This window comes from Engystomops pustulosus, chromosome 2 (genome assembly GCF_040894005.1).
Source record: "Engystomops pustulosus chromosome 2, aEngPut4.maternal, whole genome shotgun sequence".
Taxonomy (NCBI): domain Eukaryota; kingdom Metazoa; phylum Chordata; class Amphibia; order Anura; family Leptodactylidae; genus Engystomops; species Engystomops pustulosus.
Window position 1 is genome coordinate 5,531,264 of NC_092412.1, and position 15,135 is coordinate 5,546,398.

At 59.1% G+C, this 15,135-nt stretch overlaps 1 protein-coding gene across 1 annotated transcript in view; it reads right to left on the reverse strand.

The window, feature by feature from the left end:
- NUP98 (nucleoporin 98 and 96 precursor) overlaps positions 1-15,135 on the reverse strand; it is a 49,977-nt gene that overhangs the window by 30,416 nt on the left and 4,426 nt on the right. The window contains exons 2-12 of the mRNA XM_072133616.1: positions 3,154-3,249; positions 2,930-3,031; positions 2,648-2,827; positions 2,424-2,563; positions 2,213-2,320; positions 1,963-2,143; positions 1,722-1,888; positions 1,500-1,643; positions 1,022-1,106; positions 559-651; positions 70-210 (exon numbers count right to left, since the gene is read on the reverse strand). Coding sequence (XP_071989717.1) covers positions 70-210; positions 559-651; positions 1,022-1,106; positions 1,500-1,643; positions 1,722-1,888; positions 1,963-2,143; positions 2,213-2,320; positions 2,424-2,563; positions 2,648-2,827; positions 2,930-3,031; positions 3,154-3,229 — 1,417 coding nt within the window. The 5' untranslated portion in view covers positions 3,230-3,249. The remainder of the gene's footprint in view (positions 1-69; positions 211-558; positions 652-1,021; positions 1,107-1,499; positions 1,644-1,721; positions 1,889-1,962; positions 2,144-2,212; positions 2,321-2,423; positions 2,564-2,647; positions 2,828-2,929; positions 3,032-3,153; positions 3,250-15,135) is intronic.

Below are 15,135 nucleotides of genomic sequence, written 5' to 3' on the forward strand. Positions count from 1 at the left end.
CTAGTGATCATCAGTATTCACAAACGTTACATTTCCTCTTTAGGCAATGTGCAAGCAGCAGACACTCACCTACAGGAGCCTGAGGTCCCCCGAACCCAAGGCCGGTGTTGGCTGCATTAAAGCCGGTGGTACCAAATGTCCCTGTCCCGAGCGTCCCACCAAGTTTTGGTGGATTGTTCCCAAACAGCGATGTCTGGCCTGTGTTCAGTCCTGGAAAGAAAAAAAATAAATTAAATCAGATTTAGCAGACGAGTCCAAGGAAGCCTGTCCATGTTAGGACACGCTGCAGAACCGGAGCTCATGGATCATGACATCCTCCTCTCCAGAATCAGCTGTTTATACTGGACAAAGATTTATCAGCATTTCCATGACTGGAAAGTCAAAGGAAACCAATAGAGGCCGGAAACATAACAAGTGTTCAGGGACTGGAGGCAGGCAGTTGCCTTCAGCACCCAGGTACCAAATGCCCCCTACTCTGGGGTGCAGGGGGAGAGGTCTAGCCCTGTCACTCAGATCTCATGGATGCCTAAAGGTATAATATTCATGCTATAACCCTACCTTGTCCAAATCCAGCAGTGAGGCCGGGTCCTAGTGTCCCTGGCGCTGCCTTGTTGCCAAAGAGACTATTGCCGGTATTATTAGCTCCAAAACCTGTAAAACAATATGCAGTTTAGAACAGAGGAGAGATGAGTCCTCCTTATGCAGCTCTTACGAGGCCCCTAGTAATACAATGCACCGCAGCAATGACCTGCACCTGTGTATAATGTACAGATCATATCTATGCTCAGCCGTGATCGGCTAGAATTTCTTAAACCTCTGAGCAGTTTCCAGGCCATAGCTGCACATACTATAACACAGATGGTTCATAGTATCAAGTGATGCACGACCCGTGTACTTAGATTACTATGATATATAAAGACTAACGTGCTGTACAGAAGTAATAAACTACAGATTGTTTACAGAGCGAGGAGCAGGCATCTGCTTCTCCTCCGCCAGAGACCGTAATAGGAATAATTGTTACCAAATAGTCCTCCGGTTCCGGTGCCAAATGCAGGGGCGCTGGTCGTGGTGGTCCCAAACCCGGCCGGCTTGTTATTGAACAAAGTCTGAAAGCAGGAAAAAAAAAAAAAAATTTCAAAAACAATTCAATCTGCGCACAATGATGTAACATATGGGCATCACTCTGCCCTATGAGATCCTGATATTCGGGGCTTCTCCACAAAGTTTAGCAACATAAAGGAAACCCCTCTAAAAGCTGCAATACCATCAATTATATGTCAGATTTTATAACCCAAGAAGAAAAATCATCAACAGGCCACCCATGGATTCCTAAGAATGAGGTCCAGTTTTCCCAGGGCCTATGGGAGCACTGCTGCTCTATCCATCAATACTGAACACATGCCCCAGCTATATGCACCATTCATGCCCCCATTCTCCTGATCAGTGGGGGGTCCCAGGGGTTCACCACCAGCAGAAGCTGATCATATAATTACACATACCGAGCTTCCTACACCCCCGAAGGGAGTTGCGTTTGTCTGTCCAAACAAGCCTGTTCCGGCTCCGAAGGCGGAGCCTGCATTCGTATTGGTGGATGTTCCAAAGAGGCCGGTGGACTGTGTGGCTTGTGTGCTTCCAAAGAGACCCTAAGGAGTTAAACATGTCCATTATCCACCCACCTGAAACCACCACTGCCCTCCCGGCCGGCCAGATCATACACTTACCATTGTACTGGTCTGCGGCTGCCCCAGGGTGTTTGTGTTCCCAAACGAGAAGCCTGTGTTCTGTGTGGTGGTCGCTTGGCCGAAGGGCTTATTAAACAGGCTGGTAGCCGGCTGAGCCGCTGGAGGGCCAAAAAGACCCCCAGTGTTTGCTCCAAACGTGCTGGTGCCTGCAAATACCATCTCAATAAGAAACTCAGAAAGTAACTAGCGCAGCGTCATGCAAGCCACTTCAGTAACTTACTCTGTCCAAAGGCATTCTTGTTCCCAAACGAGAAGCTGCTGCTGGAGGGTGTAGTGCCGAACAGCCCTGTGGAGGCACTAGATGTGGCCGTGGGTGCCCCAAACAGTCCGGTAGCGGTGGCTGCACCCACAGGGTTCTGGGGACCCTTTCTGTTAGCTTGATAATCTTCTAGACGCAGTTCCTACAGGTAGAAAAGGTGGTCAGTAACAGACACTGCTAGTCGTGGACACAACCCCCTCCGGATACTCACCTCCAGGGACTTGCTCTCGTACTCCTTCATTGCAGTGATGCACTGGTGCTTTGTGCTGATGTTCGTTGTCACACCACCCTTTGCCATGGTGTCTGTTCCGGAAGGAGCCTAAGAGCCAGAAACACAAGCGGGGAACGCAGCTTAGTAGTGTCCACCAGTCTCACCAAGGACATCACATCTCTGCCGCCTGCCAAGCACAGACTCTACTCACATTAAACTTAATGGTGGTCCCCGTTGGAGCTGCAGAAAATGTTGAGGTCCCAAACAACGTGCTAGACGTCCCTCCGAAAGGGTTGGAAGTCGTGTTCGCATTACCAAAAAGGCTGGTGCTGTTTGTACCAGTCCCAAAACCTACAGATGGGAGAGAACAGAGTGTGACATAAGAGACACCTACAGCATGGTCATTGCCCTAGAGGAAAGGACAGGGGCACTTACTGCTGAAGGTCGAAGGCTTCGTCTGACCAAAGGCATTGCTCTGTGAGGAGAAGAGGCCACCACCTGTGTTGGTTGCACCAAAGAGGGAGTTTGTTGTACCTGTAGACGTCCCAAAGCCAAAACCTGTGCTGGTGGAGGATGTTGCAGTCTGGTTAAAGGTTCCTGTGCCAAAGAGTCCACCTGAGAGAAGAACAGAATACAAGTCACCAAAACCAGAGTCAGGAGCAGAAGCTCAAGCCCCACAGGACGTCTAAGAGCCATAAGAGATGTGCCGCCTCCTACCGGGTTTATTCTGTGTGTTCCCAAACAATCCTCCGCTGTTCGTGTTTGTGCCGAAGGTCGAACTTCCAAAACCGGTGGCCGTGGAGGTTCCAAAACCGGGAGCTAAAGATCCAGACAGACATGAATTATCTCTGTACATAAGACGCGCACCAGCCCCAGCATCGTCAGGTGCCAAGAAGGGGAGCAATAGATGGGCACGTGTCTCACAGGGGAAACATACTTACTTTGACCAAAGGTTGATGTCGCTCCAAAAGCCCCGGTGCCTCCTCCGAAAGGAGTGCCAAACGATTTATTAAACATGGCACTAGCGCTTCATAGAACTAGGAACGGAGAAAAAGAAATGAATAAAGAGGGAGGTTCTGTGCGGGTCCACTTCATGCCATCACTATTATGTCAAGAATGGACTTCTGCTCCCCGATCACCTAATGCTGCACCCTATAACTAACTGCGGGGCCGAGGCTGAGCAGCAGTACGAGGCACTGCCACTATACAGTGTGCGGCGCTGTGCTGGGTAGGAGCCCTGTGCAATGGATCCCCTCGCAATACCATCACCCAGAGGAGAGATTATACAACGTGTAACCCAGGCCTAATGACATGAAGCGTAATAACAAGTCATAACCGGATCCAGGGCGACCAGTGACATCACCGCAGAGCAATGTCATTATATTATAATACATCATCTGCCAGAGACAAACCTCCTGGAGACGGCACCAGACACACAGCACAACAACACCGGCGCCGCACAGCTCAGGTCCCGGCAACACCTCCTGGAGACGCCACCAGACACACAGCACAACAACGACGCCGCACAGCTCAGGTCCCAGCAACACCTCCTGGAGACGCCACCAGACACACAGCACAACAACACCGGCGCCGCACAGCTCAGGTCCCAGCAACACAGCACAACAACACCGGCGCCGCACAGCTCAGGTCCCAGCAACACCTCCTGGAGACGACACCAGACACACAGCACAACAACACCGGCGCCGCACAGCTCAGGTCCCAGCAACACCTCCTGGAGACGACACCAGACACACAGCACAACAACACCGGCGCCGCACAGCTCAGGTCCCGGCAACACCTCCTGGAGACGCCACCAGACACACAGCACAACAACACCGGCGCCGCACAGCTCAGGTCCCAGCAACACAGCACAACACCGGCGCCGCACAGCTCAGGTCCCGGCAACACCTCCTGGAGATGGCACCAGACACACAGCACAACACCGGCACTGCACAGCTCAGGTCCCGGCAACACCTCCTGGAGACGGCACCAGACACACAGCACAACAAGCTCAGGTCCCGGCAACACCTCCTGGAGACGGCACCAGACACACAGCACAACAACACCGGCGCTGCACAGCTCAGGTCCCGGCAACACCTCCTGGAGACTGCACCAGACACACAGCACAACAACACCGGCACCGCACAGCTCAGGTCCCGGCAACACCTCCTGGAGACGGCACCAGACACACAGCACAACAACACCGGCACCGCACAGCTCAGGTCCCGGCAACACCTCCTGGAGACGACACCAGACACACAGCACAACAACACCGGCACCGCACAGCTCAGGTCCCGGCAACACCTCCTGGAGACTGCACCAGACACACAGCACAACAACACCGGCGCCGCACAGCTCAGGTCCAGGCAACACCTCCTGGAGACGGCACCAGACACACAGCACAACAACGACACCGGCGCCGCACAGCTCAGGTCCCAGCAACACCTCCTGGAGACGGCACCAGACACACAGCACAACGACACCGGCGCCGCACAGCTCAGGTCCCGGCAACACCTCCTGGAGACGGCACCAGACACACAGCACAACAAGCTCAGGTCCCGCCAACACCTCCTGGAGACGGCATCAGACACACAGCACAACAACACCGGCGCTGCACAGCTCAGGTCCCGGCAACACCTCCTGGAGACTGCACCAGACACACAGCACAACAACGACACCGGCGCCGCACAGCTCAGGTCCCGGCAACACCTCCTGGAGACGGCACCAAACACACAGCACAACAACACCGGCGCTGCACAGCTCAGGTCCCGGCAACACCTCCTGGAGACTGCACCAGACACACAGCACAACAACGACACCGGCGCCGCACAGCTCAGGTCCAGGCAACACCACCTGGAGAAGCCAAACACACAGCACAACAACAACACCGGCGCCGCACAGCTCAGGTCCCAGCAACACCTCCTGGAGACGCCACCAGACACACAGCACAACAACACCGGCGCCGCACAGCTCAGGTCCAGGCAACACCTCCTGGAGACGGCACCAGACACACAGCACAACAACGACGCTGCACAGCTCAGGTCCCGGCAACACCTCCTGGAGACGGCACCAGACACACAGCACAACAACACCGGCGCCGCACAGCTCAGGTCCCGGCAACACCTCCTGGAGACGCCACCAGACACACAGCACAACAACAACAACACCGGCGCAGCACAGCTCAGGTCCCGGCAACACCTCCTGGAGACGACACCAGACACACAGCACAACAACACCGGCACCGCACCGCTCAGGTCCCGGCAACACCTCCTGGAGACGACACCAGACACACAGCACAACAACAACACCGGCGCCGCACAGCTCAGGTCCCGGCAACACCTCCTGGAGACGGCACCAAACACACAGCACAACACCGGCGCCGCACAGCTCAGGTCCCGGCAACACCTCCTGGAGACGCCAAACACACAGCACAACAACAACACCGGCGCCGCACAGCTCAGGTCCCGGCAACACCTCCTGGAGACGGCACCAGACACACAGCACAACAACAACACCGGCGCCGCACAGCTCAGGTCCCGGCAACACCTCCTGGAGACGACACCAGACACACAGCACAACAACACCGGCACCGCACAGCTCAGGTCCCGGCAACACCTCCTGGAGACGACACCAGACACACAGCACAACAACACCGGCACCGCACAGCTCAGGTCCCGGCAACACCTCCTGGAGACTGCACCAGACACACAGCACAACAACACCGGCGCCGCACAGCTCAGGTCCCAGCAACACCTCCTGGAGACGGCACCAGACACACAGCACAACGACACCGGCGCCGCACAGCTCAGGTCCCGGCAACACCTCCTGGAGACGGCACCAGACACACAGCACAACAACGACACCGGCGCCGCACAGCTCAGGTCCCGGCAACACCTCCTGGAGACGGCACCAGACACACAGCACAACACCGGCACTGCACAGCTCAGGTCCCAGCAACACCTCCTGGAGACGGCACCAGACACACAGCACAACAACAACAACACCGGCGCTGCACAGCTCAGGTCCCGGCAACACCTCCTGTAGACGGCACCAGACACACAGCACAACACCGGCACCGCACAGCTCAGGTCCCGGCAACACCTCCTGTAGACGGCACCAGACACACAGCACAACACCGGCACTGCACAGCTCAGGTCCCGGCAACACCTCCTGTAGACGGCACCAGACACACAGCACAACAACGACACCGGCGCCGCACAGCTCAGGTCCCGGCAACACCTCCTGGAGACGGCACCAGACACACAGCACAACACCGGCACTGCACAGCTCAGGTCCCAGCAACACCTCCTGGAGACGGCACCAGACACACAGCACAACACCGGCACTGCACAGCTCAGGTCCCAGCAACACCTCCTGGAGACGGCACCAGACACACAGCACAACACAGCTCAGGTCCCAGCAACACCTCCTGGAGACGGCACCAGACACACAGCACAACACCGGCACCGCACAGCTCAGGTCCCGGCAACACCTCCTGGAGACGGCACCAAACACACAGCACAACACCGGCGCCGCACAGCTCAGGTCCCGGCAACACCTCCTGGAGACGCCAAACACACAGCACAACAACAACACCGGCGCCGCACAGCTCAGGTCCCGGCAACACCTCCTGGAGACGGCACCAGACACACAGCACAACAACACCGGCACCGCACAGCTCAGGTCCCGGCAACACCTCCTGGAGACGACACCAGACACACAGCACAACAACACCGGCACCGCACAGCTCAGGTCCCGGCAACACCTCCTGGAGACTGCACCAGACACACAGCACAACAACACCGGCGCCGCACAGCTCAGGTCCAGGCAACACCTCCTGGAGACGGCACCACCAGACACACAGCACAACAACGACACCGGCGCCGCACAGCTCAGGTCCCAGCAACACCTCCTGGAGACGGCACCAGACACACAGCACAACGACACCGGCGCCGCACAGCTCAGGTCCCAGCAACACCTCCTGGAGACGCCACCAGACACACAGCACAACAACACCGGCACCGCACAGCTCAGGTCCCGGCAACACCTCCTGGAGACGGCACCAGACACACAGCACAACAACGACACCGGCGCCGCACAGCTCAGGTCCCGGCAACACCTCCTGGAGACGGCACCAGACACACAGCACAACACCGGCACTGCACAGCTCAGGTCCCAGCAACACCTCCTGGAGACGGCACCAGACACACAGCACAACACCGGCACCGCACAGCTCAGGTCCCGGCAACACCTCCTGTAGACGGCACCAGACACACAGCACAACACCGGCACTGCACAGCTCAGGTCCCAGCAACACCTCCTGGAGACGGCACCAGACACACAGCACAACACCGGCACTGCACAGCTCAGGTCCCAGCAACACCTCCTGGAGACGGCACCAGACACACAGCACAACACAGCTCAGGTCCCAGCAACACCTCCTGGAGACGGCACCAGACACACAGCACAACACCGGCACCGCACAGCTCAGGTCCCAGCAACACCTCCTGGAGACGGCACCAGACACACAGCACAACAACGACACCGGCGCCGCACAGCTCAGGTCCCGGCAACACCTCCTGGAGACTGCACCAGACACACAGCACAACAACGACACCGGCGCCGCACAGCTCAGGTCCCAGCAACACCTCCTGGAGACTGCACCAGACACACAGCACAACAACGACATCGGCGCCGCACAGCTCAGGTCCCAGCAACACCTCCTGGAGACGGCACCAGACACACAGCACAACAACACCGGCGCCGCACAGCTCAGGTCCCGGCAACACCTCCTGGAGACTGCACCAGACACACAGCACAACAACACCGGCGCCGCACAGCTCAGGTCCAGGCAACACCTCCTGGAGACGGCACCAGACACACAGCACAACAACGACACCGGCGCCGCACAGCTCAGGTCCCAGCAACACCTCCTGGAGACGGCACCAGACACACAGCACAACGACACCGGCGCCGCACAGCTCAGGTCCCGGCAACACCTCCTGGAGACGGCACCAGACACACAGCACAACAAGCTCAGGTCCCGCCAACACCTCCTGGAGACGGCATCAGACACACAGCACAACAACACCGGCGCTGCACAGCTCAGGTCCCGGCAACACCTCCTGGAGACTGCACCAGACACACAGCACAACAACGACACCGGCGCCGCACAGCTCAGGTCCCGGCAACACCTCCTGGAGACGGCACCAAACACACAGCACAACAACACCGGCGCTGCACAGCTCAGGTCCCGGCAACACCTCCTGGAGACTGCACCAGACACACAGCACAACAACGACACCGGCGCCGCACAGCTCAGGTCCAGGCAACACCACCTGGAGAAGCCAAACACACAGCACAACAACAACACCGGCGCCGCACAGCTCAGGTCCCAGCAACACCTCCTGGAGACGCCACCAGACACACAGCACAACAACACCGGCGCCGCACAGCTCAGGTCCAGGCAACACCTCCTGGAGACGGCACCAGACACACAGCACAACAACGACGCTGCACAGCTCAGGTCCCGGCAACACCTCCTGGAGACGGCACCAGACACACAGCACAACAACACCGGCGCCGCACAGCTCAGGTCCCGGCAACACCTCCTGGAGACGCCACCAGACACACAGCACAACAACAACAACACCGGCGCAGCACAGCTCAGGTCCCGGCAACACCTCCTGGAGACGACACCAGACACACAGCACAACAACACCGGCACCGCACCGCTCAGGTCCCAGCAACACCTCCTGGAGACGCCACCAGACACACAGCACAACACCGGCACCGCACAGCTCAGGTCCAGGCAACACCTCCTGGAGACGGCACCAGACACACAGCACAACAACAACACCGGCGCAGCACAGCTCAGGTCCCAGCAACACCTCCTGGAGACGGCACCAGACACACAGCACAACAACAACACCGGCACCGCACAGCTCAGGTCCCGGCAACACCTCCTGGAGACGACACCAGACACACAGCACAACAACAACACCGGCGCCGCACAGCTCAGGTCCCGGCAACACCTCCTGGAGACGGCACCAAACACACAGCACAACACCGGCGCCGCACAGCTCAGGTCCCGGCAACACCTCCTGGAGACGCCAAACACACAGCACAACAACAACACCGGCGCCGCACAGCTCAGGTCCCGGCAACACCTCCTGGAGACGGCACCAGACACACAGCACAACAACACCGGCACCGCACAGCTCAGGTCCCGGCAACACCTCCTGGAGACGACACCAGACACACAGCACAACAACACCGGCACCGCACAGCTCAGGTCCCGGCAACACCTCCTGGAGACGACACCAGACACACAGCACAACAACACCGGCACCGCACAGCTCAGGTCCCGGCAACACCTCCTGGAGACTGCACCAGACACACAGCACAACAACACCGGCGCCGCACAGCTCAGGTCCCGGCAACACCTCCTGGAGACGGCACCAGACACACAGCACAACGACACCGGCGCCGCACAGCTCAGGTCCCGGCAACACCTCCTGGAGACGGCACCAGACACACAGCACAACAACGACACCGGCGCCGCACAGCTCAGGTCCCGGCAACACCTCCTGGAGACGGCACCAGACACACAGCACAACACCGGCACTGCACAGCTCAGGTCCCAGCAACACCTCCTGGAGACGGCACCAGACACACAGCACAACACCGGCACCGCACAGCTCAGGTCCCGGCAACACCTCCTGTAGACGGCACCAGACACAGCACAACACCGGCACTGCACAGCTCAGGTCCCGGCAACACCTCCTGTAGACGGCACCAGACACACAGCACAACAACGACACCGGCGCCGCACAGCTCAGGTCCCGGCAACACCTCCTGGAGACGGCACCAGACACACAGCACAACACCGGCACTGCACAGCTCAGGTCCCAGCAACACCTCCTGGAGACGGCACCAGACACACAGCACAACACAGCTCAGGTCCCAGCAACACCTCCTGGAGACGGCACCAGACACACAGCACAACACCGGCACCTCACAGCTCAGGTCCCGGCAACACCTCCTGGAGACGGCACCAAACACACAGCACAACACCGGCGCCGCACAGCTCAGGTCCCGGCAACACCTCCTGGAGACGCCAAACACACAGCACAACAACAACACCGGCGCCGCACAGCTCAGGTCCCGGCAACACCTCCTGGAGACGGCACCAGACACACAGCACAACAACACCGGCACCGCACAGCTCAGGTCCCGGCAACACCTCCTGGAGACGACACCAGACACACAGCACAACAACACCGGCACCGCACAGCTCAGGTCCCGGCAACACCTCCTGGAGACTGCACCAGACACACAGCACAACAACACCGGCGCCGCACAGCTCAGGTCCAGGCAACACCTCCTGGAGACGGCACCACCAGACACACAGCACAACAACGACACCGGCGCCGCACAGCTCAGGTCCCAGCAACACCTCCTGGAGACGGCACCAGACACACAGCACAACGACACCGGCGCCGCACAGCTCAGGTCCCAGCAACACCTCCTGGAGACGCCACCAGACACACAGCACAACAACACCGGCACCGCACAGCTCAGGTCCCGGCAACACCTCCTGGAGACGGCACCAGACACACAGCACAACAACGACACCGGCGCCGCACAGCTCAGGTCCCGGCAACACCTCCTGGAGACGGCACCAGACACACAGCACAACACCGGCACTGCACAGCTCAGGTCCCAGCAACACCTCCTGGAGACGGCACCAGACACACAGCACAACACCGGCACCGCACAGCTCAGGTCCCGGCAACACCTCCTGTAGACGGCACCAGACACACAGCACAACACCGGCACTGCACAGCTCAGGTCCCAGCAACACCTCCTGGAGACGGCACCAGACACACAGCACAACACCGGCACTGCACAGCTCAGGTCCCAGCAACACCTCCTGGAGACGGCACCAGACACACAGCACAACACAGCTCAGGTCCCAGCAACACCTCCTGGAGACGGCACCAGACACACAGCACAACACCGGCACTGCACAGCTCAGGTCCCAGCAACACCTCCTGGAGACGGCACCAGACACACAGCACAACAACGACACCGGCGCCGCACAGCTCAGGTCCCGGCAACACCTCCTGGAGACTGCACCAGACACACAGCACAACAACGACACCGGCGCCGCACAGCTCAGGTCCCAGCAACACCTCCTGGAGACTGCACCAGACACACAGCACAACAACGACATCGGCGCCGCACAGCTCAGGTCCCAGCAACACCTCCTGGAGACGGCACCAGACACACAGCACAACAACACCGGCGCCGCACAGCTCAGGTCCCGGCAACACCTCCTGGAGACGGCATCAGACACACAGCACAACAACACCGGCACCGCACAGCTCAGGTCCCAGCAACACCTCCTGGAGACGCCAAACACACAGCACAACAACACCGGCGCCGCACAGCTCAGGTCCCGGCAACACCTCCTGGAGACGGCACCAGACACACAGCACAACACCGGCACCGCACAGCTCAGGTCCCGGCAACACCTCCTGGAGACGGCACCAGACACACGGCACAACACCGGCGCCGCACAGCTCAGGTCCCGGCAACACCTCCTGGAGACGCCACAAGACACACAGCACAACAACACCGGCGCCGCACAGCTCAGGTCCCGGCAACACCTCCTGGAGACGGCACCAAACACACAGCACAACACCAGCGCCGCACAGCTCAGGTCCCGGCAACACCTCCTGGAGACGCCAAACACACAGCACAACAACGACACCGGCGCCGCACAGCTCAGGTCCCGGCAACACCTCCTGGAGACTGCACCAGACACACAGCACAACAACGACACCGGCGCCGCACAGCTCAGGTCCCAGCAACACCTCCTGGAGACTGCACCAGACACACAGCACAACAACGACATCGGCGCCGCACAGCTCAGGTCCCAGCAACACCTCCTGGAGACGGCACCAGACACACAGCACAACACCGGCACCGCACAGCTCAGGTCCCGGCAACACCTCCTGTAGACGGCACCAGACACACAGCACAACACCGGCACTGCACAGCTCAGGTCCCAGCAACACCTCCTGGAGACGGCACCAGACACACAGCACAACACCGGCACTGCACAGCTCAGGTCCCAGCAACACCTCCTGGAGACGGCACCAGACACACAGCACAACACAGCTCAGGTCCCAGCAACACCTCCTGGAGACGGCACCAGACACACAGCACAACACCGGCACTGCACAGCTCAGATCCCAGCAACACCTCCTGGAGACGGCACCAGACACACAGCACAACAACGACACCGGCGCCGCACAGCTCAGGTCCCGGCAACACCTCCTGGAGACTGCACCAGACACACAGCACAACAACGACACCGGCGCCGCACAGCTCAGGTCCCAGCAACACCTCCTGGAGACTGCACCAGACACACAGCACAACAACGACATCGGCGCCGCACAGCTCAGGTCCCAGCAACACCTCCTGGAGACGGCACCAGACACACAGCACAACAACACCGGCGCCGCACAGCTCAGGTCCCGGCAACACCTCCTGGAGACGGCATCAGACACACAGCACAACAACACCGGCGCCGCACAGCTCAGGTCCCGGCAACACCTCCTGGAGACGCCAGCAGACACACAGCACAACAACACCGGCACCGCACAGCTCAGGTCCAGGCAACACCTCCTGGAGACGGCACCAAACACACAGCACAACAACACCGGCGCCGCACAGCTCAGGTCCCGGCAACACCTCCTGGAGACGCCACCAGACACACAGCACAACAACGACACCGGCGCCGCACAGCTCAGGTCCCGGCAACACCTCCTGGAGACGACACCAGACACACAGCACAACAACGACACCGGCGCCACACAGCTCAGGTCCAGGCAACACCTCCTGGAGACGGCACCAGACACACAGCACAACAACGACACCGGCGCCGCACAGCTCAGGTCCCGGCAACACCTCCTGGAGACGACACCAGACACACAGCACAACAACGACACCGGCGCCGCACAGCTCAGGTCCCAGCAACACCTCCTGGAGACGGCACCAAACACACAGCACAACAACACCGGCGCCGCACAGCTCAGGTCCCAGCAACACCTCCTGGAGACGGCACCAGACACACAGCACAACAACGACACCGGCACTGCACAGCTCAGGTCCCAGCAACACCTCCTGGAGACGGCACCAGACACACAGCACAACAACACCGGCGCCGCACAGCTCATGTCCCGGCAACACCTCCTGGAGACGGCACCAGACACACAGCACAACACCGGCACCGCACAGCTCAGGTCCAGGCAACACCTCCTGGAGACGGCACCAGACACACAGCACAACAACACCGGCGCCGCACAGCTCAGGTCCCGGCAACACCTCCTGGAGACGGCACCAGACACACAGCACAACACCGGCACCGCACAGCTCAGGTCCAGGCAACACCTCCTGGAGACGGCACCAGACACACAGCACAACAACACCGGCGCCGCACAGCTCAGGTCCCGGCAACACCTCCTGGAGACGGCACCAGACACAGCACAACAAGCTCAGGTCCCGGCAACACCTCCTGGTCCACGGATTTCTACCATCCCCCAGCACATGGCACAAGCCACCCCGGTCCTGTACGGCTGCGACAGCGCGCCCTGTGTTGTGTAGCAGCTGAGCTGTGTTACTGGTAACCTCATTTACCATTCCTTGTATATGTAACATTACGAGAGGCAGTTATATTCGTATGAGTTTCAGTTTTCTTAAAACGTAAGCCCTAACCGTATGTAACAGTCCTGCTGCTACTAACATACACAAAAGTCTGACCAATACCCAACACTGGCTGCAGAGAGCACAGAGCACAGCAGTGTTATCATCCCTACAGCCATACAGACCCGGCTATATCCATGTGACATCAGGTAGAGCAGCAGCATGCGGCCAGCATCCCCTGCACCTCCTACAGTCTCCGGAAACCCACTACTGGAAGAGGTTCTGCAGCAGCTGAGTGCTTTATCAGGGCTGCTGGTACGGGATGTATAGAGGAGACCTGTAAGACATCTATAGTGCAAGAGACATAACTCAGCCCCCCCAGTCACCTATATACATGCCCTGGAGGGGTCACCCCAGTATATATACACCCCAGTCACATGACCAGAGCCCCTGTGACCTGTAAACATCCCCTGGAGGGGTCACCCCAGTATATATACACCCCAGTCACATGACCAGAGCCCCTGTGACCTGTATACATCCCCAGGAGGGGTCACCCCAGTATATATACACCCCAGTCACATGACCAGAGCCCCTGTGACCTGTATACATCCCCTGGAGGGGTCACCCCCGTATATACACACCAGTCACATGACCAGAGCCCCTGTGACCTGTATACATCCCCTGGAGGGGTCACCCCAGTATATATACACCCCAGTCACATGACCAGAGCCCCTGTGACCTGTATACATCCCCTGGAGGGGTCACCCCAGTATATATACACCCCAGTCACATGACAGAGCCCCTGTGACCTGTATACATCCCCTGGAGGGGTCACCCCAGTATATATACACCCCAGTCACATGACAGAGCCCCTGTGACCTGTATACATCCCCTGGAGGGGTCACCCCAGTATATATACACACCAGTCACATGACCAGAGCCCCTGTGACCTGTATACATCCCCTGGAGGGGTCACCCCAGTATATATACACCCCAGTCACATGACCAGTGCCCCTGTGACCTGTATACATCCCCTGGAGGGGTCACCCCAGTATATATACACCCCAGTCACATGACCAGTGCCCCTGTGACCTGTATACATCCCCTGGAGGGGTCACCCCAGTATATATACACCCCAGTCACATGACCAGAGCCCCTGTGACCTATATACATCCCCTGGAGGGGGTCACCCCAGTATATATACACCC